The sequence below is a fragment of the Centrocercus urophasianus genome, unplaced genomic scaffold, assembly GCF_019232065.1.
Source record: "Centrocercus urophasianus isolate 14NV4802_14NV808 unplaced genomic scaffold, USGS_Curo_1.0 seq_15, whole genome shotgun sequence".
Lineage (NCBI taxonomy): Eukaryota > Metazoa > Chordata > Aves > Galliformes > Phasianidae > Centrocercus > Centrocercus urophasianus.
In genome coordinates this window covers 45,558,607-45,585,185 of record NW_024884697.1, presented here as the reverse complement: position 1 = coordinate 45,585,185, position 26,579 = coordinate 45,558,607, and the positions used below count along the sequence as shown (strand labels likewise).

At 44.1% G+C, this 26,579-nt stretch overlaps 1 protein-coding gene across 1 annotated transcript in view; it reads right to left on the bottom strand.

The window, feature by feature from the left end:
- UTP20 (UTP20 small subunit processome component) overlaps nucleotides 1-26,579 on the bottom strand; it is a 58,747-nt gene that overhangs the window by 529 nt on the left and 31,639 nt on the right. The window contains exons 31-61 of the mRNA XM_042815969.1: nucleotides 26,187-26,331; nucleotides 25,661-25,748; nucleotides 24,461-24,604; nucleotides 23,760-23,810; nucleotides 23,515-23,667; nucleotides 22,602-22,757; nucleotides 21,409-21,549; nucleotides 20,834-20,971; nucleotides 19,431-19,570; nucleotides 18,849-18,928; nucleotides 17,714-18,015; nucleotides 17,130-17,269; nucleotides 16,514-16,670; nucleotides 15,609-15,707; nucleotides 14,803-14,970; nucleotides 14,194-14,360; nucleotides 13,373-13,514; nucleotides 12,993-13,109; nucleotides 12,085-12,255; nucleotides 11,203-11,331; nucleotides 10,373-10,483; nucleotides 9,559-9,638; nucleotides 8,775-8,844; nucleotides 7,676-7,858; nucleotides 6,630-6,761; nucleotides 5,097-5,229; nucleotides 4,123-4,322; nucleotides 3,694-3,765; nucleotides 2,926-3,198; nucleotides 1,948-2,074; nucleotides 305-450 (exon numbers count right to left, since the gene is read on the bottom strand). Of these exons, the coding sequence (XP_042671903.1) occupies nucleotides 305-450; nucleotides 1,948-2,074; nucleotides 2,926-3,198; nucleotides 3,694-3,765; nucleotides 4,123-4,322; nucleotides 5,097-5,229; nucleotides 6,630-6,761; nucleotides 7,676-7,858; nucleotides 8,775-8,844; nucleotides 9,559-9,638; nucleotides 10,373-10,483; nucleotides 11,203-11,331; nucleotides 12,085-12,255; nucleotides 12,993-13,109; nucleotides 13,373-13,514; nucleotides 14,194-14,360; nucleotides 14,803-14,970; nucleotides 15,609-15,707; nucleotides 16,514-16,670; nucleotides 17,130-17,269; nucleotides 17,714-18,015; nucleotides 18,849-18,928; nucleotides 19,431-19,570; nucleotides 20,834-20,971; nucleotides 21,409-21,549; nucleotides 22,602-22,757; nucleotides 23,515-23,667; nucleotides 23,760-23,810; nucleotides 24,461-24,604; nucleotides 25,661-25,748; nucleotides 26,187-26,331 (4,355 nt within the window). The remainder of the gene's footprint in view (nucleotides 1-304; nucleotides 451-1,947; nucleotides 2,075-2,925; nucleotides 3,199-3,693; nucleotides 3,766-4,122; nucleotides 4,323-5,096; nucleotides 5,230-6,629; nucleotides 6,762-7,675; nucleotides 7,859-8,774; nucleotides 8,845-9,558; nucleotides 9,639-10,372; nucleotides 10,484-11,202; nucleotides 11,332-12,084; nucleotides 12,256-12,992; nucleotides 13,110-13,372; nucleotides 13,515-14,193; nucleotides 14,361-14,802; nucleotides 14,971-15,608; nucleotides 15,708-16,513; nucleotides 16,671-17,129; nucleotides 17,270-17,713; nucleotides 18,016-18,848; nucleotides 18,929-19,430; nucleotides 19,571-20,833; nucleotides 20,972-21,408; nucleotides 21,550-22,601; nucleotides 22,758-23,514; nucleotides 23,668-23,759; nucleotides 23,811-24,460; nucleotides 24,605-25,660; nucleotides 25,749-26,186; nucleotides 26,332-26,579) is intronic.

The following is a 26,579-nucleotide window of genomic DNA, read 5'->3' as shown; positions in this document are numbered from 1 at the left end:
ACATCCCGAGTTGGAGGAGCCCCCAATGATGATCAAGTCCTAGCTCTGCACAAGGCCACCCTACAAACCCCTTGGTCTGAGAGCGTTCTCCAAATGCTCCTTGAACTCTGGCTGCTCAGGGCTGTCATCACTGCCCTGGCAAGACTGTTGCAGTGCCTGATCACTTTCTCAATAGTTTCTTGTTTTCATTTCACAAACTACCCTAATTCAGGATTCATTATTCTTCACACTCATCTCCCTGATAAGCTCTCAAGCTTTTTAGAAAAGCCCTGTTTTCCTTTTCCCAGAAGCAGAATAAACTTACCTGCAAAGCCCTCTGCTTTTTCCTCATAGCTCTTTTCTGATTGGCCTGTTTCTGCACAGAAGAAAAAGCAAGCGAAAAAGCCTCCAGACCAACTAATTTCTTGAGCAGTTCTATGATTTCTTGGGAAAGGTTCTTCAGTGTTGGATCTAATAAAACAAAATAAACCAGCTTAATCCTTTCAGCATATAGAGCAAAAGCCAAGAACCCAATAGGGAATTACCCCTTTTACTGAAGACATTCCTACTGATGGATCTTGCCCAGTATTTCTGCAGGCACAGATCCAAAGACAGAGAATCACCAAGGTTGGAAAAGATCTCCAAGATTATATCTAGTCCAACCACCACCTTCCACCAGTATTTCCCCACTAACCCTGTCCCTCAGTACCATTTCTTGAGCACCTCCAGGGTTGGTCACTTCCCCACCTCCCTGGGCAGCCTGTTCCAATATCTGATCACTCTTTAGGAGAAGAAATTTTTCTTAATATCCAACCTGGACCTTGTCTGGCACAACTTAATTTAAGAAATATCTGCTGGTTCTCTACCAGCCTTCCCAGAGGGCTACAAGTAGTGCTTCATGTGCTGACACAGAAAGCAAGAAGTTCATCTTTCTTTATCCTCTCACACCATTGCCAATCTCTTCTACACATTTTGAACTCAGCTAAAAAATGATGGCCAGTCAGTTGCTCCTTACCAGAACCTCATTACTGCCCTTCTCCTTTTCTCCAGTTCATTTGTATTCTTTCTAGAGATGCACAACATATTTTCAAGGCATGTTCCTCTAAATGTATTGCTTTATGGCCTATGCTTATCCTGACACTAGATTTGCCCGACTTAAAACACTCTCATGAACAATGAAAGATTGTTCTTAAGTCAGGAGTCCATCGTGGGAAATTAGTTGGTCTTTCTCCACCCAGCATTGTTTCATACAGGCCATATACACAGATTCACTGCTCTGCAATTAAGCACTGAGGCTGCTGTGCAATCTTTGCTCTCATTTTCCTCGTTATGTACCTTCAGGTTTCCTTAAGAATTCTAAATAAACACAGGTCCCCAAAGAGGAACCAGAGTTTCTGCTTAGACAAAGCGAGTGGAGCAGAGTGACCTGGAGTCATTCTGGAGGGTGAAATTCAATAGGTGCACGCCTGCCTGCACACACAGCGTGCATCATTCCTGTAGCAGACAGCTCTCCTGCCCTCACTGCAGCATTTGTTCTCTTTCAGTCACTGCATACACGTAACACACACTGAAGTTCATTTTCAGGATGCTTTATTTCAAAAGAGCTCCTAATCCTCACAGCAGACCTTAATATGGCAACGGAGAAAGAAAGACACTTGGCTGCAGCTTCTCTGAGACCTGCCCTGCCTTCCTCCCCTTGCTGAGTGGTCAATCCTGCAGCCACGAGTCCACCCTTGAGCGCTATACTTCTTCCACATAAGCTCAAGCTTTACCCACTTGTGTGCAGGAGCCTGCCTAACGCCAGGACTTTGTCAGCATGCACATTTTTGTTCAAGCTGTCATACATTCTCCTCCTCTCCTGATATTTTGGTTAAACTGCAAGTAGGTGAAATTCACTGTTAAAGGCATCTATTCCTCAACAGAGGAAAAGGATGACAGGAGGAGTTCATGATGAAGGATATCACTTACCTTGCTCTGCATAGGTGCTGTTCAGCTCCCTGTACAGAGGAGTGAGGACTGTTGCAAGGTACGGCTTGATTCTGTCTTTCCCCAGATCCACTGAGATTGCTCCGAGGAACTTAAAGATGCAGCTCCTCTGAAAATGAGTGCATGGAACACGAAAGCAGGTAAGAAAAAAACTGCCTAAGTGAGCAGCTACAAGAACATGTGCACCACATCTCAATGTACAAGGCGTTTCAGACAGCTGTCAGAAATTCACTGCTGGCATAAGGTCTCAGTGCAGTTAAGCACAGCCTTCAGATGAGACACAGCTCCGTGGGATCTGTAAATGTGTGAGCTCAAACTTCACTTGTTAGCTGGTAACATTTTAAGAAGAAGCTTGTTCTGTCACTGTCCTGTACTAGGGCAGCTGAAGATATGAAAGTCTCAGCCTTTCCCTCTGCATCACAGGGAATCACAGTGTTTCTTCTGTCACTCACATGGCCTCCCTTCTCCTGACAGTTCCACACTGACATTCCCCCGTCCACATAAAAATAGCACAGTCAAGCTTTTAAAGCATGCATGTCCAACCTGCTAGCTTTCTCATTTGGTTGCCTCTTCTTCTGTTTTAATAAAAACCAGAACAAAATAAGTTTTGGTACCTATATACGTGAACTATATTACATGTTTTATACATGGTCCAAGACAATTCCTCTTCACTCAATGTGGCCCAGACAAGCCAAAAGGTTGGATAACTATATTTTAAAAGGCAGCACTCTGTCCCTGCACACTGGTGGCCTTTGGCTTCCCACCTTTCCACCACCTGGAAGCAACAAAGCAGAAGCAAACTGGTGGAAGGCCTTCCTGAGAATCCCAACCTGAAATGCTTGGTTTCTCCATCAGCACCTACCACTCCTCACCTCAGCATCAGTTCCCAACAGCCTCTGGTAGCAAAGAGTCTATGCAAGTGCTTGTTGCATTAAACTGCTGGTTTAATCTTGCTCTCACCTTTAATGGGATCTTGGGGGAATATGCTGCTTCTCGCTTTGCCATTAGAGAGAGCTTCTTCATCAGCCATATCAATGTGACTGGCCGACCCTTCTCTTCTGTGTCCTCTCCTTCTCCCTCTCCTTGAGCAGAAACATCTTTCTCTTCCTCATCTTCAGAAGCCTCCTGCTCTTCCACCTCACAGCCAAGTTCTCCTTCAGCCTGTTCACCTTCCTCCGAGGGAGGTGCAAGCAAGTAAATAACTTTGGCAACAAACAGCAAATTCTTTATAACCTGAAATGTGAAAACAGAGCAGTCAGTCACTGGGGGTTCCCACAGTGCCAGTACCAGCAGTGACCAAAGGTAGCCAAGAGCCAACGTTAAGTCTAAAAAAGTAACTGGCCATAAACTGGGTTCAATTCCATGCCACAGGATGGTGCAGCGTGGAGTCAAACCTTCAAGCAACAGCGTAAAGCTGGACTGAATACTCCCAACAAGCAAGCAGCCAGGACCTCAGTGCTGCAGCAGGCAGACAGCACCAGAGATCTGGCTGCCTGCTCAGGGTCTGGCTGCCCTTCTCCATAGAGAGGCCGGACTCTCCCTGGGCAAGGGCTGGACAGAAGGAACTCCTGTCTTGCTCTGCATGGTGCCCAAAATGTCTGTCCCTTCCCAGCCCTCACCGTTCCAGCAGACTGACACCAGATCCCTGAGCAGCACTTCTGTCCTGACCAGGAGGTGACACTGCCTCATGTGCCCCCACCACAGCCCCAGACAGGCTGCTGCTTCTACCTGCTCTCCCAGAGACTGGTCCAGGAACTTGGAGCGCAGCTGATGGCAGAATGCAAACACAAGTTCCTTCACCTGGTGGGACAAAACAGGGAAGGAATTGTTGCATGAGAGAAGCCAGCAGCAGAACCCCACAGCAGCGTTGTACAGTCACCAAACGTGGTTCCCAGAGAGGCCAATGAACTGGCTCAGCACAAGTTTTGCCTGCATCTTGCAGTCCTGAAGGGAATCTGTGTTTTTCAGAATAAGACCCCAGAGAAGCCCCCTCCCACCAGCACAGACACCTGCTCAAATGCTTTCAGTGATCAGGATTAGGCAGTGGACAGAAGCAACTGAGAATCGTGCACACAGAACTAGTGAAGTTATTTCTGTGTCTCAGGCAGGAAACAGGTGCAGGCACAGGGGAAGGAGCAGCAGCACAGACACGATCACCTTTCTGTCCAACTCAGCAGTCAGGAAGAATGTGGATGCAGACAGCTCTGCTGATGGCTTTTTCCTCTTCACTGCCTTCCTTTCGCTCCATTTGGTGACAAGGTCTTCTGGTTTGTGGGATGCAAACAACAAGCCAAATATCTGAGTGGCTGTCAGCCACACCCAGCTATGAGGATGCCAGAGGTGAGACTGGATATGATCTAGGGGAGAGAAAACCTCTTTCAGTACAGGAGCCAGTCCAGCTAGAGCAGAAAAAGCACCCCCATCCCTCCTAGAGCTACCACAGCATACACTGCAGTAAAATAATGAAGGAAACAAACTGCTCATACACTTAGAATGTAATAAAACTGTTCCTAGGATCTCTGCTGAGCCAAAGCAAATCCAGAACTTGCCAGGGTTACCTTGTCTCTCACTGAGGGCACCTGGCAGGCTGAAGACAGAACCCAGCCAGAAACACTCCTACTGTCAGCAAATAAAGCAACTGAAAGCAAGTCGACAAAGTGACAGAAAGGCAGCCTGACACCACAGAATCTCTCTCATACAGAAATCATTGGAATCAGATGATCTCTTGGCCTTATCGTGCTGGCAGGCACACAGTATTTACAGTGCCATTATCACATGTCATCGCTGGCTGTGTGCACAATCTCATCAGGGAAATCTTTTCCTGGAAGAACTGAAAGTTTTCATTGAAGAGGCTGCAATTATGGCCAAACATGCCATCATTCACAAGTGTTTGCTCTTGGGATGATAGGAAATACTTCCCAGCAGCTGAGACAGATGGCTTATTGTTTTCATCAGCCACATAACCTTTTCCATTAAAATCTACTCTTGCCTAGCAGCTGCCACATATGAGCATTCTGCAGCATGTGAATCTTGTGTGACAGCATCGAGTTCTTTCCTTTGAGGTATGAAGAAACCCAAGGCACTCCAAGAATCTTCCCTGTAACACAGATATTGTAACTCTCCACACTCACCCCAGATCTGGCTGATGATGTCTGCATGCTTGGTTAGCTGAATGAAGCTGCACTCCGAGATCAGCTTTGTCACCAGCACAAGGAAGCTGAACAGCAGCCTATCTGCAGCCTTCTCCTCCTCCTCCTCAGTTATCTGAGAAGATCAGCAACACCGGAAACATGCTTGAGAGGGTGTGAACATAAGTGTTTATTTCCCTACCAGCTACATTTCAGATCAACACCGCAAGGAAGCAGAGGACTGACCTGCACCCAATTTCTATCATGAGCTGAAGGGAAGAGGCTCCATTAGAACAATGCTTTGTGTTGCACCCAGGACCTGACTGCCTTCAGTCCCAGCTGGTGGGATGCAGCCAGCCCATGCCTCTCCCACAGTGCAGCACAGGGGATGATCACAGGGCATTTATCATCACTGCAGATGTTTTCATCTCCTGCCAATCTCCACACCCCTGAGGCTCTCTTCCCTTGCTCAATGTGCTTTCCAGGCACATCAGTAGCACACATGGCAGCTCCCCAAGTGTCTGGGATCCCCTTGGGAGTGCCACATGCCATGCAGGATCTGAGGCAACCTTATTATTCTGAGTTAGTTGTGTACATTAAACAAAACAAAAACAACCACCAAACAACAAAACTACAGTCTGAAATACGGGAAGGGAATTCATCAGAAAAGTTAAAGTTGTAGGCAACACGAAACAAAGGTAGGCAGTCACAAGTGATTCACTTCTGACCTCCCATGCTTACACTGATCTCTGTATCTAGCAGACATTTCCCAGCTAAACAGGTGTCAGCATGATACGAGGCTGTTTCCTAACTGAAGACATCCTAAGCCATCCCAGTGCTAGACATACAATCTGCTATTCCTTCCTCCATCCCTCCTCTCCTGCCACCACAGCAAAGACTACACAAGCAGGGAAACTGCCCGGACATATACACTGCCACAGGGCCTCAAGCTGTGCCAGAGAAGGTCCAGTTCAGATATTAGGAACAATTTCTTCTCAGAGAGTGGTGCTGCTCTGGCACAGGCTGCCCAGGAGGTGGTGGAGTCACCATCCCTAGAGGAGTTCAAGGTAAGGGGAGATGTGGCACTGAGGGACATGGTCAGTGGGCACGGTAGGGATGGGTGCTCGGATTAGGTGATCTTAGAGGTCCTCTGCACCCTTAATGATTCTATCATTCTATGCACCAGTTCAAACAGGCTAAAAAATCCAACAGCCCATGGACTCGAGGGTTGTCTCAAGAACCCCCTCCACCCAGAGGCTGACAAGGATAAAGCATCTGCTGGTCACACAGCACTGCTGCAGGAAGGCCAAGGGGTTTGCAAAGCTCCTTTGTTCCTTGTGCTGTGACACACAACATGAAATTTGGGCCTACAAAAGCAAAGTATGGTTCTAAGCCAGCAATGTCCCCTTCAGGACAAGCGTGTGTACTTTATGTATTTACTCAGCCCCAAACAGTAGCACCAAAGGTTAAATCTCTCCTACACTTCTTCCCTTCTGCCATTTTCCTTCCCCAAAAGGAAGCGGCAGTATGACTTACGTCTTCAAACTGAACTGGGTTGATTTCTTTCTCAACCAAGGTGAGGACAGCTTCAAGGCGCCGCTCAAACATGACTCCCTCCACTTCCACAAACAAGCCGCATGCCTGGGCAGCCAGCCTCCGGTGTGAGCTCTGCCAACAGAAAGAACACCACCCCCGTTACCTCTAGATCATCAAATCCTGCAGCTCCCACAAGTGAGTAGAAACTGTTTTTACCTGTAGCAATGGCATTTTAAGACAGGTTGATTTTCAGACTACTATAGATATAGGAGATGCCGCCAGCTAGGGACACAAGCACCTGGCAGGACATATTATTTCAGGGAAGATAGCCTACAACTAAATGCCAAAGGGCTGCTTCCAACCCAGTTTCCAGCTGCAGAGCACTGGGGGCAACTTTGCATTGATGGGCAGCTTGAAGCTATAAATCAGAACTGAACGCAACAGGGACGACAAGAATGAAGTACTGAAGAACAATTGCTCCATTAATGCAAAGGGAAAGAAACTGAGTCCTACTGAAGAATAACTGATCAGCCAGGCACCCAGAAGAAAATGGGAGATCTGTAAGACTATGTTAGCCACCCTCCAGCTGCTGCTTCACAATATAAAGCAAGCCTTAGCAAAAGACAGCATGATGGTCAATAAATGGGATCATAACAGCTGTAAGGCATTTATTCAAATATTAAACCTCAGCAAAGGCTCTTATGGCAAATACCTGTCCTAGGTGGGACTGTTTGAATGCAGGCAATGCAGCCAGAAGATCTGTAGGCTGATCTTGATCTACAGCAGCAGCAGCTCTCTGCATTTGCTCAGCTACACAAAATCTATCATTTTTCTCTCTCTCCTTGCTAACAAGAAGCATGTTAATAAGCACAACTTTAAAGAGCTTTTCTTCTACACTGTCCCCTGTTCATACTCTTTTCCTAAAACTCTAACTCAAACTTAAGCCATCAATGCACCACACCTGACAGCAGCAATCGCTCTTGCCTTAATCTTATTCAAACCCCAAAGTCTAGACTCAGCCAACAAAAAGAGCATGGAATGAATACCTTCTTGCTGTGAAACCACTCTGTGACCAGTGAAAACAGCAGATCTTGTTTATCGTTGTTTATCTTACTGAGCAGAGACTTGCACGTCAAAGCCGCCATCTTTTTGCACTTGGCCGAGTCATCATTTATCATCATCATACACAAGGAGATGAAAAACAGCCCACAGTACTTGTGGAGAAGCTCCTGGAAAGAAGTGACCATTAGTCAGTGATACACCCCTAAGGAGCACCTGGAATTTAAAGGGGAAAAGAGGGATATTTGTGGCACAGCCCTGCGTAGGATCCAAATCAAGGGAGGTGAACTAATGCAGAGGACAGCCCAGCTGCTGATGCAGACAGGGAATACACAGCAGCCCCCTCTGTCCCCTGACTTGCTAATGTGCCCCTAGGACAGGAACTTGAGCATCAGACCTAAAAGGGCCTATTCATAACTAACTTGCATTAAAATGGGCATACATCTCTAAGCAGTGCGCAGTCAGGCCCAAGGGCTCTTCTCTTGCAGAAAAAGCAGTGCTTTGCTGCCCTACAAAGTTGCTGGGAACCGAGCTGAGGTACTAAAGGTAACCAAGGGTGGAGAGGCACAGCTCGCTGCGCTCAGTTTCCCTTCCTTCCTCCCAAATTCTTGCTTGACTGCACTTCTCTCAGCCTCCTGTACACTCTGTCAAGCTCCAGATGTAAAGCATTGGGACAGCTTAGCATTTTGTGCATGTTATCCTGCATAGGTGCAGTTATTATTTAACTGTCATTTTGACCTACTGTACCAAGAAGCCCTCTCTCTCCAGTGAGGCCAACAAAACTGGTATTTCACATCACATTCCAGTACATAAATCTTCATCACATTCATCCAAGCCCCTACTGACAGAGCTTTACTTCACTTACAGACTGAGCACATTAGGTCTGGAAGCAATGTGGATTTTCCAGCATGTCATTTCTCTTCTGAAGCAAAGCCAGTTTTTTGGAGATAAGTGATACTCACTTATGACAGAAGTTAATATGATACATCACGTGCTCCCCAAATAAACTGCTCTACAAACACTAGTAATGCAAATAGCTGAAAGTAATCAACTGCCTGATGCCCAGTACCAAGAGGTGACCGTTACCTGTGGAAACATGTCAAGGAGGTACACAATCATCTCCAGAGCAGACTCTCTTCCAGTTTCATACTCATAGCTGCAAGGAAATGGTTAATGCTTAGGGCTGGGCTGGCACTCCGCAAAGTTACTAACCACTTACAAGAACGGCCAGTGCTAATAACACACACTGACACGGATCTTTTTACAGCAGCTCCCTGACCTGACCTAATGCTTAGGAGAAGAGAAGAAAACAAGCCACACAGCTCCACCTGTTACAGAATGAACACATTCACAGAGAGGTGAGTCAGGGCTCCAGCCAACCTGTGCCATAACAGCACTGCGCCGCGGTGCTGAGGGCACAGCAAACTGCTGCCACTTCAAGTGAAGGAGGGGTCATGCTCAGAAGGAGCTTTCAGGCACACGGATTGTTCCTCTGAACTGCTCAGACAATTGCCAAGGGACAGCAGGCATATAAATGCACTTTCCCACATCCTTTCCGGATTTTCTAGTTCACCTGGTTCACAAGTGGTGCAACCGGTGATGGCATAGGCAGACAACAGCACATTTGCTCACATGGGTGAAGAACAACAAAAAAAAAAAACAGCTGGGAAAGAGGGAAGATAAAACAGCTTCATTTCTCTAACATCCACCTCACAAAAAACAGGGAAGCGCTTTAGAGGTGAGAAAGTTGGAAGTCCAGTGCACCCACCCCCCCCCCCCATGAACAACAAACAAAAAAGGAGATGGAGGAAACATAATTAAAACAACAAAGGTTTGTACTGAGGGAAAGAGAAGTGGAGAACAAACTCACTCCAGCTGTGCGAGCATGAAATCCAAATTGGGTTTCAGCTTGTCACCAAGAGGGTAGTCCAGAATATACTTCAAGTAAATCTGGAAAGCAAAACAACACAACACAACAGAGAGGAGTTACAAGAAACAATTGGACAAGCTTATATAAAAAGAAAATAAGGAATAAGCAGTTACGCATCAGAATAAACCCATCCTCCTGAATGCACTAGTTCCTATTCCACAAGGGGTGAAGCTCCATGCCTGGAACAGGATCTGCAGCTGACAATCTGCCAGATGAGTCCTCAGAGTATTACTGTGCCTTGTCCAGGCAGGCTTCTGTTAACAGAAATTCAGCATTCTTCATAATTCATTTGCTATCTGTGGAGAAGTTGCATTTGGCCATGCACAGCTCCTGCTGCATCTGTATCCCAACGCTTAAAATGAAGCATTTCAAGCTTTTGGTTGCTTTTAGCTTAGAAAGAAATAGTGGGAAGGAATCCTGGTTTGTGGCAAATTCTCTCCTGCTAGGATACAGAAAACAAGTTATAGAAGCTTAAAAGCCTTCAAAGGAGGAGCTGTGTCAGTGCTGCTGAGTAGCCCTGTAAAGGCACGTCATGGCAAGCAGTTTCACTGCAGGCAAGCAGCCTGAATTTCTGCTATTGTTCTCACAAGGACTAAAACCAGCCAGACAACAAGGGAGCAAGGATTGGGAGGATAGAGAAACAGGGCTGGGATTCAGTAGAGCTAAGGCACATCTCTATGAGAGATGGGATGGCCTCACGGAGCCCTCCAGCCCATCACTGCTGTAAATAACACGGACTTCTCCTGGTACCCACCTGCCTGCACTGGACTCGCACTGGCTCAGTCTGGCCTGTGATGGCAAGCTGGGCAACCTTCTGCATCACATCATCAATCTCAGGGACAATCAGCTTCCTGGATAAAATAGCCTGAAAATATGAAAACATCGCTGGAGTCACATCATTCTGTTTGCAGTGTGAGATGTAGTATTATAACCAGTGGTTACATGGGTATCAAGTGGCACGGTAACACTGACGTATCTTCAAGCAACACACAAAGAAGATGGCTTGTAAATCCATACCACCTTCTTTTGGAAGACACAGAATACCTGATCTAATGGTTAGGGATGTGAATTCTTTAGCAAAAGCATCCTGCCACCCAAATGCATCCTCATATACAACACAACAGGATAGGTAATGGCTGTAATGGCTGCAACAGGGGAGGCTCAGTTGGATACAAGGAACAATTTCTTCTCTTTACAAAAAGTGGTGCTGCAGTGGCACAGGCTGCCCAGGGAGGTGGTGGAGTCATCATCCCTGTGTGGATGTGGCACTGACAACATGGTCAGTGGGCACAGTGGGGATGGGCTGACGTTTGGAATAGATGATCTTAGAGGTCTTTTCCAACCTTATTAATTCTGTGATGCTATGTGTATCAAGCAGCCTTCCAAACAATTCTGAACAAAGGCTACAAGTCCAACAGGAAAGCTCTGCTACTTTTCCTGTTTTCCCCATCTTCCTTCTCTGTAACAAACTCAGTGGCACTCTGCAGACTGTTCCAGATATCAGATCTTACAAACATTCACCAAAATGCAATCACTCCCATTCCAGTGCTTCACAAAACCCATACACTTGCTCCACAAAAATACCTTTAGAAGGCCAAAGGCAGTGGCTTGCCGTGATGAATCATAAATATCTTCTTCAGCAAAGCCAAGCAGCACTTGGAGCTGTTTGCTTGTTATTTGGCTCTTTGCATTCTTCACAAGTATTGTTACGGACTGCAAAATCAAATTGCACATTGTCAATACACATTCACCTCCATAAAATATAACCCCACACCAAAACCTGACTGTTTATAGCACTTGGGTTTGACAGAACAAACTGCTGCTCTCAGATGGGCAGCTAAAACTGTTTCCAGTGCTGTTTGCTTTCAGCTGGCAATTTTGAGATGAAAACTGCATACAAGCAAATACACAAATGCAGTCCTTGAAATGAGTGGGGATGCTCACTGATTTGAGCCACAATGCAGGAATACAGACTGGAAGAGGACAAAATCCTTTTGGCACTGGGGCTCTCCCTATCCCTTATGATTGCAAAGCTGTAATTAATTCAGCAATGCATTGAGAAAACACGTAAAGGAAGATGGTGCACACAGTAACAGCAGTTTTACTATAATTAATTGCTCTCCTACAATTGCCTTACTTCTGTGAGTTTATTCCAATGAATCTACTCAAGCTCAAAACCGATGCCTCTCAGAAGGGTGGTAACAAGTTACTATCATAGGAAAGAAAGAAAGCAAATCTGCTTCTGTAAAACACCACCCCTCAGCTCCAAGCTGTGTGCAGCTCCAAAGGATAACTTTCTTTAAGTCTGCACTGCAGAAGACTCAGGGCAAGACCCCATTTCCCAATGTCTTGTGATCTCCAGACTAACTCTCCAGGACCAGCTACAGGACAGATGTGCAGTGGAAGAAGTCTTGTTCTATAGAATTAATTCTAAAGGAGAGGTGAGCAGACCTCACTCTGACTTACTTTGAAACAGTTCACAACCAAGTGGAAATTCTGGCCTTTGGCTACTCCTGTCTTGGCAAATTCTTTCAGCAAGAGGAAAAGCTGCTTGATCAGCAACTCCAGATTTGTATTGATAGAAGGCAAAGGGAACTTTAAAATCCATACTAAGGACTGCAGAGCACCAGTTATCACCTGTAAGAAAGACCCAGAAATCAGCATGTGGGTACAACGGTACCAAAAGAACACTTCTTACTCTGCTACAGATGTTCTCAGGCTAATTGCAACTGTAGTAAAAAGGAATTAGCTAGCATCAATATTTTTCAAACCACTCATGCCATACAAAGGGTTTCTCAGTTCTAAGAACACTATCTGCCACTTTCCAATTCTCCAACTTGAATTTTAGGAGGTAAAGACATTAACACAGTGTTGATTAAGCAGAGGGCAGGAATTCCTTCTGAAGCAGAAGCGCCTTCAAAGCACAGAAGCTGCTCTGCCAAAAAAACATGTTACCTGAAAGCTCTGCTAGAAGTATCTCACGCTGTCTGAGGCACATCTCCCGTGCCTGGGGAACTTGAGGTTTAATAATTTCCCTCCTAGGCTCACTCAAACCCAGGGAAGCTGTGGTGCTGGGCACAAAGATATCAAGAGCTGGATCAAAAGAAAACACAGCTGTTCTGTGCAGCTGCAGGATCTCAGGAACCTCCTCACAGAAAGCCCACATTCAAACTAGCAGCACTAGAAGCAGAACATTCAGTCCTCCATCAGCCACAATCCCCCCTCACCCTAGGGATAGCTTGTCCTCAGACAACTTAACTGTACACCTGTGAAGTTAGGCTTGAAAACAGAGTGCCCCTCTCTGCTTTTCCAAATGACATCTGCAGGCAGAACCCTTTATAGCTGCAGAGATGGGCTCCATCACAAAACCATACCTTGACATCCATGGATTTCAGGCAGTCTATGAGTAGCTGAACAAAGGGGTCCAACATTTCTAAAATGCGTTCATCAGAAGAATTTACTTTGGATCTCTTCAGGCTCATGTGTAGCAGCTACCACAGAAAACAAAAGACATTCATCTCAAAGTTAGACTGGAACTGAAATTCAAGTAAAGTCCCACATTGGTTTGGGTTATAGTAGAATTCATGCCTATTAAATTATCTTTAACACTGGAGTTACCACATGCAAAACAAAGTTAAGGCAAATGGTTACACTGTTAACAAAACATATCCAGAAAACCTTCTTTTGGATACTGTTAACACAAACGCTGGTTTATTGGTTTCACAGCTTTCTCTTTCTCTGAGGAGATCCTTACCCGAAGCCCTGATTCAACCAAGATGTATGTGTTGGTCCTTCTGCTGACAGGGGCTTTCTGCCCCCCTCTTGTGGGTGTGGGTTGGAGCAGCAGGCAGCTCTCTGGTTGCAGCCGAGGATCTGGAGGAGGGGCAACTTTTGTTCTGAAAAGAAGGCACATGACAAAGGTGAAAATTCAGATTTCAGCCCTCTCCACAACAAGTTTCCTGTGGAGAGAGTTACAGTGTGCTCAAAATCACAAAGCAAGTAAAAGCAGGTCTGTGAATACAGTGAAATAAACTGAGCTTGAGAGCAACAGGAGAGATGGGACATTCAAACTTAAGAACAATGTCACTACTGTAAAGATAATAAAATGCACATTGATTTGTGTAACATTTCCACTTTTTCCTCTCAGTCAACAGACAGAGCTTTGGTAGCTCCTTCAAGCAAACACATCTACTGCATGGTTTACTGACGATTTACTGAAATTTCTGATAACTTTTAAAAGCTGCAAACAACTGTCAGATCCAGGACCCCCATCACCTCTTATATGCTAGTTTGTAGCTCCCTCCTTACCATCATCACCTGTACCTTCACTGAAACACGCACATCAACTTACCAGATGGTGAAAGAGCATTAGTCAAGAGCTCTTACAAGCATAGATTCCCATTAGTGCAGGAAAGGACAAATTTCCAAGCTTTCCCCTCCCCCTCTGGCTGCCCAAATTGTTTGCTTACACCACAAAGCAATGGTAAATGAATGGAAGGTCATCCATTTGGTTTGAGAGCTGCAAGCAAGCATCCAAGTGATAACAGAGCAGCTGGGTAACCTCTTGGAACTCACTTGGCCTTCTCAGTGAGCAGAGGCAAGTTTTCACTGATGAGACCATGGCTGAGGAGGAGGAGAGATTCAGCATTCATATCCGAGTTGAAGATCAGCCCTGCCATGATGTGACGCAGCGCCTCGTGCACCTTTCGGACTATCTTCAAGCTCGTGGTGCTCTCCAGAATCTGCAAAGGCATCACCATGAGAATCAAGAGGGTATTGATCTGACATCAGCGATCACAGGAAAAGCCAGAACAATTCCACCAATGTGGCTTGCCTTAAGCCCCTAGCTCTCCCATCACCTCAACTCTGCCCCACCATCCCTCCCATTTTTACTCTCCTGCCTCTCCTCAGACTCCAACCAGTTCCCCTGTCACCACCAAGACACTCCAGAACTCTTGAGCAAATGGGGTCCATTTCTGCATGAGCTTGCACCCACTCAAAACACTGCACCTCTGTAAAGGTAACTACTGTACGTAGACAGAGACTTCATACATTTTGGTGATGTGTCGGCTCCCAAAAGAAAATAGGGAGCCATAGTGGGGATCATATAGGTAGCCATCCACAGGCTCTAGAGTTTCTTCAGATCATACAGAATAAAGCAAGGCTCTGGCTGTCTTTTCTTACCTCTTTCAGTGGCAGAATAAGTTTTGTCACCTGGCCCTTTCCTATGTATTTTCCAAGAATTTCGTAGGAATCATAACTCTTGTTCTTGCGTGCTTCCATGACCTTGGAGACTATTCCCTTTACTTCCTTCTCTTCAGCTACATCCCCAAACAGCTCTTGGTTGAAAATCTTTGGAAACCCGAAGAAATCAAGGAGAGGAGCAGAAAAACAGAGCAAGATTCTTCTATTAGCAGCAGAACCACACTATTTTTCCCCAGCTGCAGAAAACTCAGTTCTTCAAGTTCCCCACAAATCACACCCGCCCTTCCTTTGTTAACATAAGACATCCCAGGCTGAACACACCAGATGGGAAAGCTGCTTTCACAACTCTCTGAGGTATTTTGATAGAAATACTGGGATTCTAGTCAGATCAAGCTGACCATTCAGAAGCAATTCAGCAGGCTGAAGCGACAGGCAGAGAGAAGCTTCTTAAAATACAACAGACAAGTGCAAGTGGGGAGGAATAACCCCACTGAATAGTATCTGTCATCTATTGCTCAGCCATTTAGGGAAACACAGTTAAGTGTCTTAATCTTGAATCACCCCCCTCTCAAGATGCAGAGCTCAAGAAACAGCCCCAGAAGCACACTGCTCTTCTACCAGGGATGCTGATGCCTCAGCAGAAAACAGTCTCATTCCTTTGAGGTAAAAGCACAACCACCCCTGTTTGCCATCAAGTCTGAGGCAATCTACACACAACCTCTCCTTCTCTTAGATTCTTCCCAAGCATTTCATGATGCTACTTCTTTTGATCTTTAATAACTTACCTCAATCAGGATGTCTAAGCAGGGGTCCAAATCACCAGCATTCAGCCTGCTAGTAAGACCCTTCAGTAGCAGATTCACAGTGAAAGTCAGCACATGGAGCTAGAGAAGAAGAGAACAGGTCAAGTTTCCAACCCCCTGCACATATAACTGGATAGCTAGACTCCTATACAGAGACATCATAACTCACACAATACACTTAAGCTCTTGCTACAGGAAAGAATACAAGGAGGATAGGAATCCTCATACAGGCCGCAGGAAAAGGACCTCAATCCCCCCACACACTGGCAAAGGGTTGGCAAAGGCTGTCCTCATCAGAGCTTCTATTGACTATTACAGTGAAAGCACTCACTTTTCCACTGTGGTAACTCATATCAGAAATTACACTTGCCACAAACTACTGTGTAAAGAGAAAAGATGAGTTAAGAGCTAGAGTCTTGGCTCTGTAATTAAGCAGCAAGAGTTCAATTAATATCACTACATATTGTCAACACAGTCTTGGTGGCAATTTTCTTCAGATGGTGCTTGGCCCTAATGAACTTACTGTAAAGATTCCCAGTAATTCTATTGGAACCAGAAATTCATTCTTCAACTCATTTCTCTTCACTGAGAAAATGGAGATCTTCTCTTCTTCCCTGCTTAGACTGCAAGTTCTTTGGGTACAGACCCTCAGTCAACATACATTTACATACTACTTGAAATAACAAAGACTGACGTAGACATGGCAGTAGCATTTAGTTCTATGATACCCATCTATTCTCCCAGTGTAAAACAATTTCAGTAGCAATTTCCCTTTGGATTCTTTTAACACACGTACACACACACACACACACACACACACACACACACACCCCTCCAAAAACCCCCAAATTTTAGTAAGAATAGAAGACAAAGAATTCCAGCATTACCTGGTACCCATGGATGAGAGTTGACTGCATCTCTTTTAAAACATACAGAAGGTATTGTACTCCCAAGACTTCCATGATTTTAGTGAGGGTGTTACGAGCAACATCCCGGATTTCCTGAAATCTGTTCCTCAGAAATGAGCAAACCTTCAGGAGGATGCTGGAAGCGGAGACAGACAGCTTAGTTCAGCCCCTAAATACAGTGGGACTAATTGCACTGCTAGCCAAGAAGGTGGCTTTCAGGGATGTTTCTATAAGCTCAAAGTCAACCTCAAAGAAAGGCTTTACAGTCACACACAGAGCTACTGTCCTTCAAAAAACTTAAAGAGTAGCATGCAGAAAGGACAAAATCTGTTCTTTGGCTCTGCCACTCCTATCTCTGCACTCTGCTTCACAGCTCTGCTCTCATTTAAGGATTTACCAAGTTCTTTTCAAACTTAGCTCTGCAGAACTCCAGAGCAAGAGGGAGCATAACTACAAAAATGTATTTCCAAATAAAAAGAATTTATGGCCTGTCAGATGTCCCTCCAAGCCACGTGTATAACCACAGCTTAGTAAACATGCCTGCTCTCATTCCCAACAAAATGAGTGGTATTCAAAGAGCTTCTCCAGGACCTACCTTGGCAGGTTGGCTTCCATCACTTCTTGGGGAAGACACTGCATCACCCTGACCATCGCAAAAGCCAAAGGCACACGGACTACCTCATCATCATTCACAACACTGGATTTCACAAGCTTGTGTTCTTCATCTCTTTTAACCTTTTTAAGACAGAGCAAGACACAACGCAAGTTAAATAAAAAGAAGTGTAATGAACAGTTCAAAAAAAGTCCTGTTTTTTCTCAGCAAAACCCAAGATGAGGCCAATGCTGCAAACTGATTTCCAATGCTGACTACGTGACAAACCTAGGCAGCTAAAGGATGGACAAGATGAATCCCTGCATTTCCCATAAGGAAAGCTGGGTGCTAATAAGTGGCTGAGAAATTTTCAAGAGGCTACACTAAGTGAGTTGTTTCACACCTACACTGACCAGAGTGATTTTGACACATCAAAAGTGATTTCAGGTGTCTCTCCCCACTTGTGGCTTTTTTCTTTTTTTTTTTTTAAACAGACTGCATTTCAACATGGCTCTTTCCAGTAGCACCCCAACCCTCACAGTAGCAGCACAGGTCAGCAAACTGCCTTTCCAGTGCCAGCTTCTCACCTTTGCTACAATGCACCTGTGCAATTTAGGCAAAATGTTAACTACAACTGTATCTTGAATGTGTTTGATCAGACACTCCAGCTCTTCTTTATTTCGGGGTAAGAAAGAAACTGGTTTTGCCACTTGCTGAGTGTTTTCAGGTGTCTCAGCTGCCTTTTCAGGCAGAACCAGCTCAGGTTCTGCTGGTTCTTCAGGGATATTCTTCTTGTCTTCCTCAGCCACTTCCTCTTCCCCTTCACTCTGTTCCAGCTCCATGGCTTCTTCACCTTCTACCTCTGGCTCAAGATCCATGGCAGCAGTTTCTGTCAAGTAATTATTAAAACCACAAGTAAATACTGGAGGCAACATAGTCAGAGCCCTTAAAACAGACTCCTGGGATGGCTTTGATCTGGACAAAACTCCTACTTACTATCAATAACAGTAAACAATCAATAAACTTCAGGGTTGCTCTACTGGGCAGAGAAGCTCTGGCATGCTGATTTCTGATAATCACCCCTCAGGGCTTGGTTTAAAGCAAAGACCAGGTTGTTCTTTAGCTGAACTCTATAGAAAGTTTACCAAAGGTCAGTGCCCTTGAACCTTAGTGAAGTGTGATTAATTTACATTTGGTAATCTTACAAGGCAAAAAGTATTGATGAGCACATCTAGGAGATACACTCTTCCCTCCTCAGAATATCCTAAAGGCCACAACATAAACAACCACAATGGTGGACGAGTCAAGATAAAATTTCTCCTCATGAAACCTCAGTGCAAGAGGGCCAGGGCATAAAGCACCTCTGCTCAGGCTGAAGATAAAAATGATAGAAACCAGTGGCAAGATAAAATGTGGTAGCAGCAACACAGTTCTATGTAGACCATGGAGAACCCCCCAGATTAACATAATCCCAGTCTGAGCTGGTCTGCTTTATGGAAGCCTGGAATAGAGAGGTAATGTGGAAGTGATTCCTTCAACCTCTCCTCACCGCGTCAGCACATAGAAAGACAGCCTGTACAGCTCCTGAGAAGGTAAATTAAAACTGGCTTTCCAACATGCACATTTTAAAAAGCTGCGAGTAGCCAACCTCCAGAGTAAAAATGTGTCAATCAGCTGCATTTTCTGAGCAATCAGAGGGAGCATCAGGAGCTGAAAGCTTACCTTGGTTCTCAATGGTCGTGAGCTGTTTTTCCAGTGTTTCATGGTCAAAGTGAAAGGCTTCCAGCACTGTCTCTAACAAGCTGAAAAAGAAACACGCAAAGAGAGATAAGCTCTCTGCAAAAAAGGAAGAGGCTGCATAGAACCAACACAATAGAAAATCTTAAAACTGCTTTAAAAAATATTTCAGACTCAGTGGCAGTGCAGCTTAACAAGGCTTATCCTGAAATAACAAATCAGGAAACAAAGCTGGGTTGTTTTTCACCTAAATGGACTGTCACCTAGCTCAGTGTGAAACCTCAAAGACAGTGGTACTGGAATTGCAGAGGCATCCCAGGAGCTGGGAAAGCCAAACAAGAGCAGAAAATCTAATGTTCTTGTACACAGTGAGATACAGCAAGCAAAAACAATTACCTATTAATCTTTCATAGCTCAGTTACACAGAACTGCAAAGCCATGTCCATTTTCATTAGCATGAGAAATCTCTCATGCTAGTGAAGAGTTTAAAATCCGCATGATGGTCCTTAAGGCACTGATTCTTGCCTTAGTCTTTGAAGCTAGAGCAGCATTGCTTCTGTTACCCACCTGACTCCCAACTTGGGACTGATCTGCCCCGTCTGCAGGACATGGATGAAATGCTTTAAGTGGTACAAGTATGCTGACCACGAGAGATGCTGGCAGATGGCTCCAACAACTTCAACAGAGGCTGTTACCATATTTTCATGCTACCCAAAAAACAGAAATTCAGAGGCTATTAGCATTCAAGCATGCTAAAGTATACTTTACTCAAAGTAACAGGAGATAGAAGAAGTAACTCCTGTCTGCTGAGGATGTTTAGTACTCTGCTTTATTAAATCTGCTCTCAGTTACCAAATTAAACAAACACAACATTACAGCTCACCAAGCAGATCTCCAGACTCACTTCCTCCAAACATTTCTGTAGTTTATCTTTTCTCATACAACTAAATGTATGGGCACACTTCTGTGAGGAACTGAAAGCAGTCACAATACATAATAGCATCACACACTGCTAACCTACTGCTAATGTAAAATAAAATGGGTTTGTTTCTTCAAGGTTTCAGTCAACGTTATTTTATGTCACTGTACTTTCTCTCTTGTTGGTCAAAGGGCAATGACATTAACTCTGTCAATGGGCACAGACTGTATGACTGCAGGTGCTGGCTCATGTCCCTGAGTACTAATTCAGGCACAGTTCAGAAGTACATTTCTGAAAGGAAGTGAATTACCCAAACGACATCTGCTTGGTTTGACATAAGCAGCTCTGCTGTTCTTCTGATAATGTGCAGGGAACTGTACAGATGTGTGAAACCTTGATTTTTCAAGTTACAAGCAGAAAGCCTGTCTACATTGATGTTACAAGTATTTCATCTCATGCTTTAAATAAAAGGTATGGAAAGTGATTAAGTGAATGCTGCCCTTCAAACATTATTTACAAAGCTGCTGCTGGCTCAGAATCTCTGAAATCAGTTCTTTCAGTCCCCATCCCAGTCCCAGTGAAAACAGTATTTATTACCAATACAGTAACTACTTACAGCCCATGTCCCACACACCCCTTTTCTTCTGCCTAATCTCACAATTGAATATGAAGAGAGCAGTATAGAGGGAGAGGGGAAAAAAACAAATGGATTACAAAAAAATGCAAACAGATATAAACTCAAGTAAAAAAAAAAAAATCAAAACACAACCCAAGCAACAACAAAACCTGCACTGAAAACCCAACCCAAACAAGGTTAGACTCTTAGTTTGGAGAAACAAGACAGTTTTAGCAGATAAAGAATAGGATCCAGATTGCATCTGCACCCTCCAAACCCTCTTTCTGCCACCAAGAGAAGCACAGTGCTCTCCTCTGAAAGGGGAACACTCACTCTATAAAACCCATCAGCCTTTTAAAGCAGCTGGTCTTTTAAGGACAGCAACAGAAGTAAGGCAAAAATACAAAAGCTGATGCATACAATTTAGAAGTCTACCTTCAGAATTTTTTCACTAAAAATGGCAGTAGTAGCATAAGGCATGATGTAGTTCTGCAGGGATTTGGAAGACAGCACAAGTTTCTTCTCAGTCAGCTGCTTAGCCAGTCTCCTCAGAGCTCGTGCCCTCCTGTGGATCTGAGTCAAACACAAGGGAGAGTGAATGAGGCGGCCCTTGAAGCACAGCTAGCACAAGGGAGCACACACACCCAGCAGCAGTCGTGCTGGTGGCTCAATCTGACATAAACACAGTACAGTCATCTCCAAGGGTAGGCCACTACCTTTTCATTCTTATCTGGGCTTTCACTAATCTTCTGCCCCAATAAATGTCATAACTCAATGAGATACTTCACTGTGAATTAACAGGCACAAGCACAAGTCATCTTCGGGTATGAGACACGTTACTTCCATGTCCATTTCTTTTTCTTTTTTTTTTAATGACATCTAATAATACTGGTTCAATTCTTCCTTGAAGACATGGCACAGGTGATTTGGAAAACATCACTCCACAGTAAAAATGCTTTCGCTTTGGTAAAGAGGGAAAGGGGCATTAAGGAACGTGCATTGCCTTTTACCTGCATGTGTTTCATGTTCTCAAAGAAGTCCATGTCAGGATCATGTCTGTTGGTCAGCTGGACCAAATCCCGGAATTCAGGATTTGCTGGGAATGTCTGAATGAGGCAGGAAAGCAAAGACGTGTAGTCTTGCTGGATGCTCTGTAAAGAGTAAGACATGAAGGTTAAGCACCTCCTGGAAAGGCAGCTACACGCTCCTCAGAACAACTATGCTGCCACTTACATGTTTTACGCCAACAGGTCACATTATTTGGTAACACCAAATATACCTATAGCTCAGATTGTACATAAACTAAAGTTTCTGCTCCAAAGGATGAGCTACAACTGAGAAAAGTTAAACAGCAAAATAACTCCACACAATAGCTGGGTTCTATAATTTGTTAGATTTTATTATGATTTCAAGTGAAGGTTAAGTTTGATTACAGCATGTATCTGCAACTTCAGTGGTTGTTTCGCTCTGAGGGGCAGCTAAACTTCACCACAACCACTCACTCACTCACCTCAAAGGAAGAGGAGGAGAAAATAAAATGAAAAAGGGCTCAAGGGTTGAGATGAGGACAAGGAGACTGCTTACCAATTGCTTTCATGGGCAACATAGACTCAGTGTAGGGAGATTAATATAATTGCCTATAGCAAATTATAGAGAAATTAAAAGCAAGCGAAAATCTCCTCTCCCCCATTCATCCTCTCCAATCTCCTCCCTCCCCAAGCAGTGTAGTGTAACATGAATGGAATGAAGACTGTGGTCAGTCCTTAATCATTAGTCTCTGTCACTCTTTCACTCTTTGCCCCTGCTCCATGTGGGATCCCTCCCATGCAATGACAACCTTCCTGAACTGGCCCTGTGTGGGCTCCCCCAGACTGCAGTTCTTCAAGCACTGCTCCAACACGGATCCACACCACAGGGGCACATCCTTCAGGAGTGGACTGCTCCAGTATGGGTCCCCAACAGCCAGCAGCAGGTCCCTTTTGGAGGTGGAGCTGGCTCTGATCTGACTTGAGGCAGCTGCTGGGCTCTGCTCACAGAGGCTGTCCCTGGAGCCTCCCTATTACAAGGGCCTTGTACTGTATTGTGTTTACGTTGCAATTTCTTATTCTCAAGAAGAAACTCAAAAGACTCATCTACAAAAAGTCTCAGATGCCCTGCTGTCCCAATACACCTGGATATAGATCATCAAATAGCAGTGCCTTACCTCAGTCTTACTCTTCAGCCCCCTTCTCAGAGACTCCAGAAGAGTGTGCTGGATTAGCTCCTTGTAGTCATCTTCTGTGTGGTCGATTTCTGCCAGGCGGTGGATAAAACTGCTGAGGCAAAGGCTTGCGTTGTCACTAAGAGCCATATCTCCTAGCTGAGTGGATGAAGAAATTGCACCACGTGAGTCCAGATACAACAGCTTTTTCTACTCAAAAGACTGGAGTGAACAGTAACTGTACAAAACACAACAAAGCCTATAACAATCCACTAATTCTACCAACTCCAATAGAACTTCTACTCCTTAACTTATGCCCACTTTTTCAAACAGAAGAAAAATCCTTTTTGACTCAGCAGTGAGACAACACAGCCAGAACACACTGCAACAAAAAGAAAAGCAGCCTATCAAGATTGCAATATGTCTTTTGTAAAGAAAAAACTGACCAGAGAGTTCCAAGGCTCACTGGTAGACAGGTATACTGGCACTTGGTTCATTCTTGCTGCAGTGCATTTCAGAGAAACATAGAATCATAGAATTTTTTGAGTTGGAAGGGACTTTTGAAGATTATCTGGTCCAACTCCCCTGCAAAGAAAGGGACACTACAGCTGATCAGGGTGCTCAGAGATCCTCCAACCTGACCTTAGTTGACTCCAGCAACAGGGCAGCCAGCACCACTCCGGGCAACCTGTGCCAGCACCTCACTATCCCTATCATAAAAGAAACCTTTCCTTGCATCTTCAGGACGCACAGGGGAAAAGGCAAAAGGAGGAAACTTAAAAACAGGTGTTTGTGAGAAGAACCCATCTGCTCTTGGAATGCTTTGAAGCATCAAAAAACAAAACAACAGTCAATGAAATAAATTTCTGTGTGGTAAGCATGCTACACAAAGCAAGAGAAGGAACATTTAGCCCACCTGGATGGTATAGAAGCAGTTGTGCATAACAGGGATGAGGAAGTTGATATCCACTGTTTGCATTTCTTTGATGTGGGCAGTGATTGACTGGAAAGCTGACAGGCGTACATCGAAGTTGATATCATCAAGATGCCGTTGATCAAAAGCATTCAACTAAGAGACAGCAACAAGACATTCGTGAAAAAGGCTAGAAACTTGACAGCACAACCTTGGGGAAAAAAAGGGAGCAAAGAAGCTGGGCATACCTTAACAACATCTGTAATGTATTTCAATTCACTGTCCAAATCAGATAAAGTCTAAAAAGAAACATAAAGGAAAACAGTTTAACTGTTATAGCTGTTACAAATTTGGAGGACTCCAGACTTACTTCCAACTCTAACAACCTGAGATTAAAAAAAAAACAGAAGTAACAATATCAGTCCTTTTATAAGCTTAGTAAGAGCCACTTTGCTCACGTATTTCTTCTCTAAGACAGACTATCTTTTAACTTCCTAAGTTTCTAAATATTTACATGGAGGATATCCTGGGTTTTCCTACTGGGAAAAAAAAAAAAAAAAAAAAAAGGATATGTAAATCACTTCTAAAAGTACAAAACAGCCTGACTGCTATTCATTTGAGAGAAGAACAAAAATAAAATTGTCTAAAGGCTGCTAAAAGCCACTCTTATTTCATAAAGAAAGGCTTCATTATGGATGCAGTGTGCTTTATTTGGCTTCTCTTCCACAGCAGAACCCAGGAGATGCTCACACCAAGCAGGCTGCAAACAAAAGTTTTATGTCTTCATGCGGCACACTGATGTCTACCACATACAATACTTTTAGTTCACTTCAACTTAATACGTCAGAGATTAAAAAGTTTCTTAAGGTCATGTACAACAAAGATAAATACATTTATTTTGTTCTTGATCTGTAAAAACAGCACAGAAAGATGTGTAAAAATGCAGTACCTGAAATACCAAGCACAACTTCTGTCGAGACAGTTTATTCTGGATGACGGAAAACAGCTTTGCCAGAGGTTTGAGAAAACTTGCAGGGTTTGAGCAATGTCTCAGCAAGTTCTGCACTGTCTCCAAAATGTCAATCTCTGCATCCTGAAAGAGATACATCACCATCAGTAACCACTGAAACCTCATGAGATTAACTGAGAAATATTTCAAAACACAGAGTGAGCTTTGCTGTATTTTATTCAGAATCACAGATATTGAATTTGAACAAAAAACTGGGAGGACATTCATTGAAACCACCACACTCCAGAAGCACTTACAATCTTTCAATTAGACACAAGCACAGAGTTTGAGGAGAGTGCTATCGCAATGCTAACTTCTATTTTGGGTATTTCCTCTGATTACTCAATGGTTAGAAAAGCAATAGAGCTTTACAAAGTCATCTTTCTCCAATCTGTGAAACGACCATGAACAGTACCACCTGTCTGTATGATCTCCTCAAAAGAAAATCACAGACAGTTCACTAATGACTCACAAACATAAAAAAGAAACTGTGAACCAGTTTCTATGACCATCTGCAAAGCAGAAGTTACAGGCTGCAGCTTAGCAGTCCTTTCTGAAGTCCTGAAACCTTTTCTTGAGCAACTGTTTTCTCTCATTTAGGGAAAAACAAGACCCATGCCATCATCCAAGGATGCAGGCAATCAGGAAATATGGTGGCGAGTTAATAGTACTACACAACATTTGCCTTTTATCTTGCAACAAACCAATGAAAGCTCACTGCACAGCATGTATTACATTCACATTTACTCACATTCTGTCTAAATTCTGTCACTGTGATTTGTGATATATGAAGTACAAGTTGAAGAGAGCATTTGTTTAAAACATGGCAAGGAACGGAGTGAACTGACTACTGCAGCAAAGGAAGCAAAGATTGTACAAACACTTCTGCAAACCTTTCCCAGGAAAAAAGACAAAAGTCAGCTGTGGCACTGGTATTCCTGCAAAGCACCCAGTGGCTTTGTATCCATCAACACACAGTAACAGACTGCTGAGTGGTTTACAGACACATGAAGACTTGATTTCAGGCTGATCATGAGAAATGGCATGTAACCAATAAGCTTTAAATGCATCTTAAATAAATCTACTTCACAGGAAGGAAACTGCATTTTGAATTAGGGGAGATAACTCATTTCTACTTACTTGTTCAATGTTACTCTGGTGAAGGAAAGGGAGGAGGAGACTCACAAGCACTGAATTCTGACTTTTTTCTTGTATAAATTTGCTGATCCTGCATGATAAGACAATGTAATTTATTTTGTTTATCTCAATCCAATCAGTATAGAGCAAAGAAGGACTCAGTCAGCACCAGTGCCATAAACCCCAGAGGGTTTCATCCATCCACCTGCACCCAGGCTAATAAGGCTTCTCCATGATATCAGCCTAAGTATTCAGTTCCACATGACTGCAGTCCCATCTGTACCTTTTCCTATCTCAGGAAGTATTGGTTTGATCACCAGCAAATAGAAACAGCTAGAGTCAATTTCTGAACACTTCCAGTTGGTCATCAGCAGCTTCCAAGGACAATGACAGATGCTGGTATTTTCAAATGCTCTAAATTTAAATCATTTTAGACAACGTTTCTAATTTGCAGCCTATTAAGAAATGATTCTTTCTTCCTCTCCCCCTTCCACCCTTCAACTGTTTTGAGCACTAAAGAATCACTTACTTGGAGAGTATACTCAGCTCTTTGCTGACTTGGGCTCTGTACTTCTTCTTTTTCATTTTCTCCACGTTTAACATTGTTTTGCTGAAGTACTGAAGTATGGCAGGAACGTGAGGTAGGACCAAGCGACAACCTAGGCTGAGGGACTCTGTAAGGAATACAACAGTCAGCAACACTCAACTCTGTGCCGCAAGCAACAAGGCAAGCTTTGTGCAACAGAAGGAAGATTCAGCCCCACACAAACAACGAGGAGACGCAAGCAAAGGAGGTGTCATCAGTGGAAGAAAAATCAGGGGGAATTATGAACATACTGCTGGGAACATGCACTAGCACTTCCATTACAGCCCTACTAAGTGTAGGCTCTTCATAAGGAATTTCTCCTTATCCACATTCAAA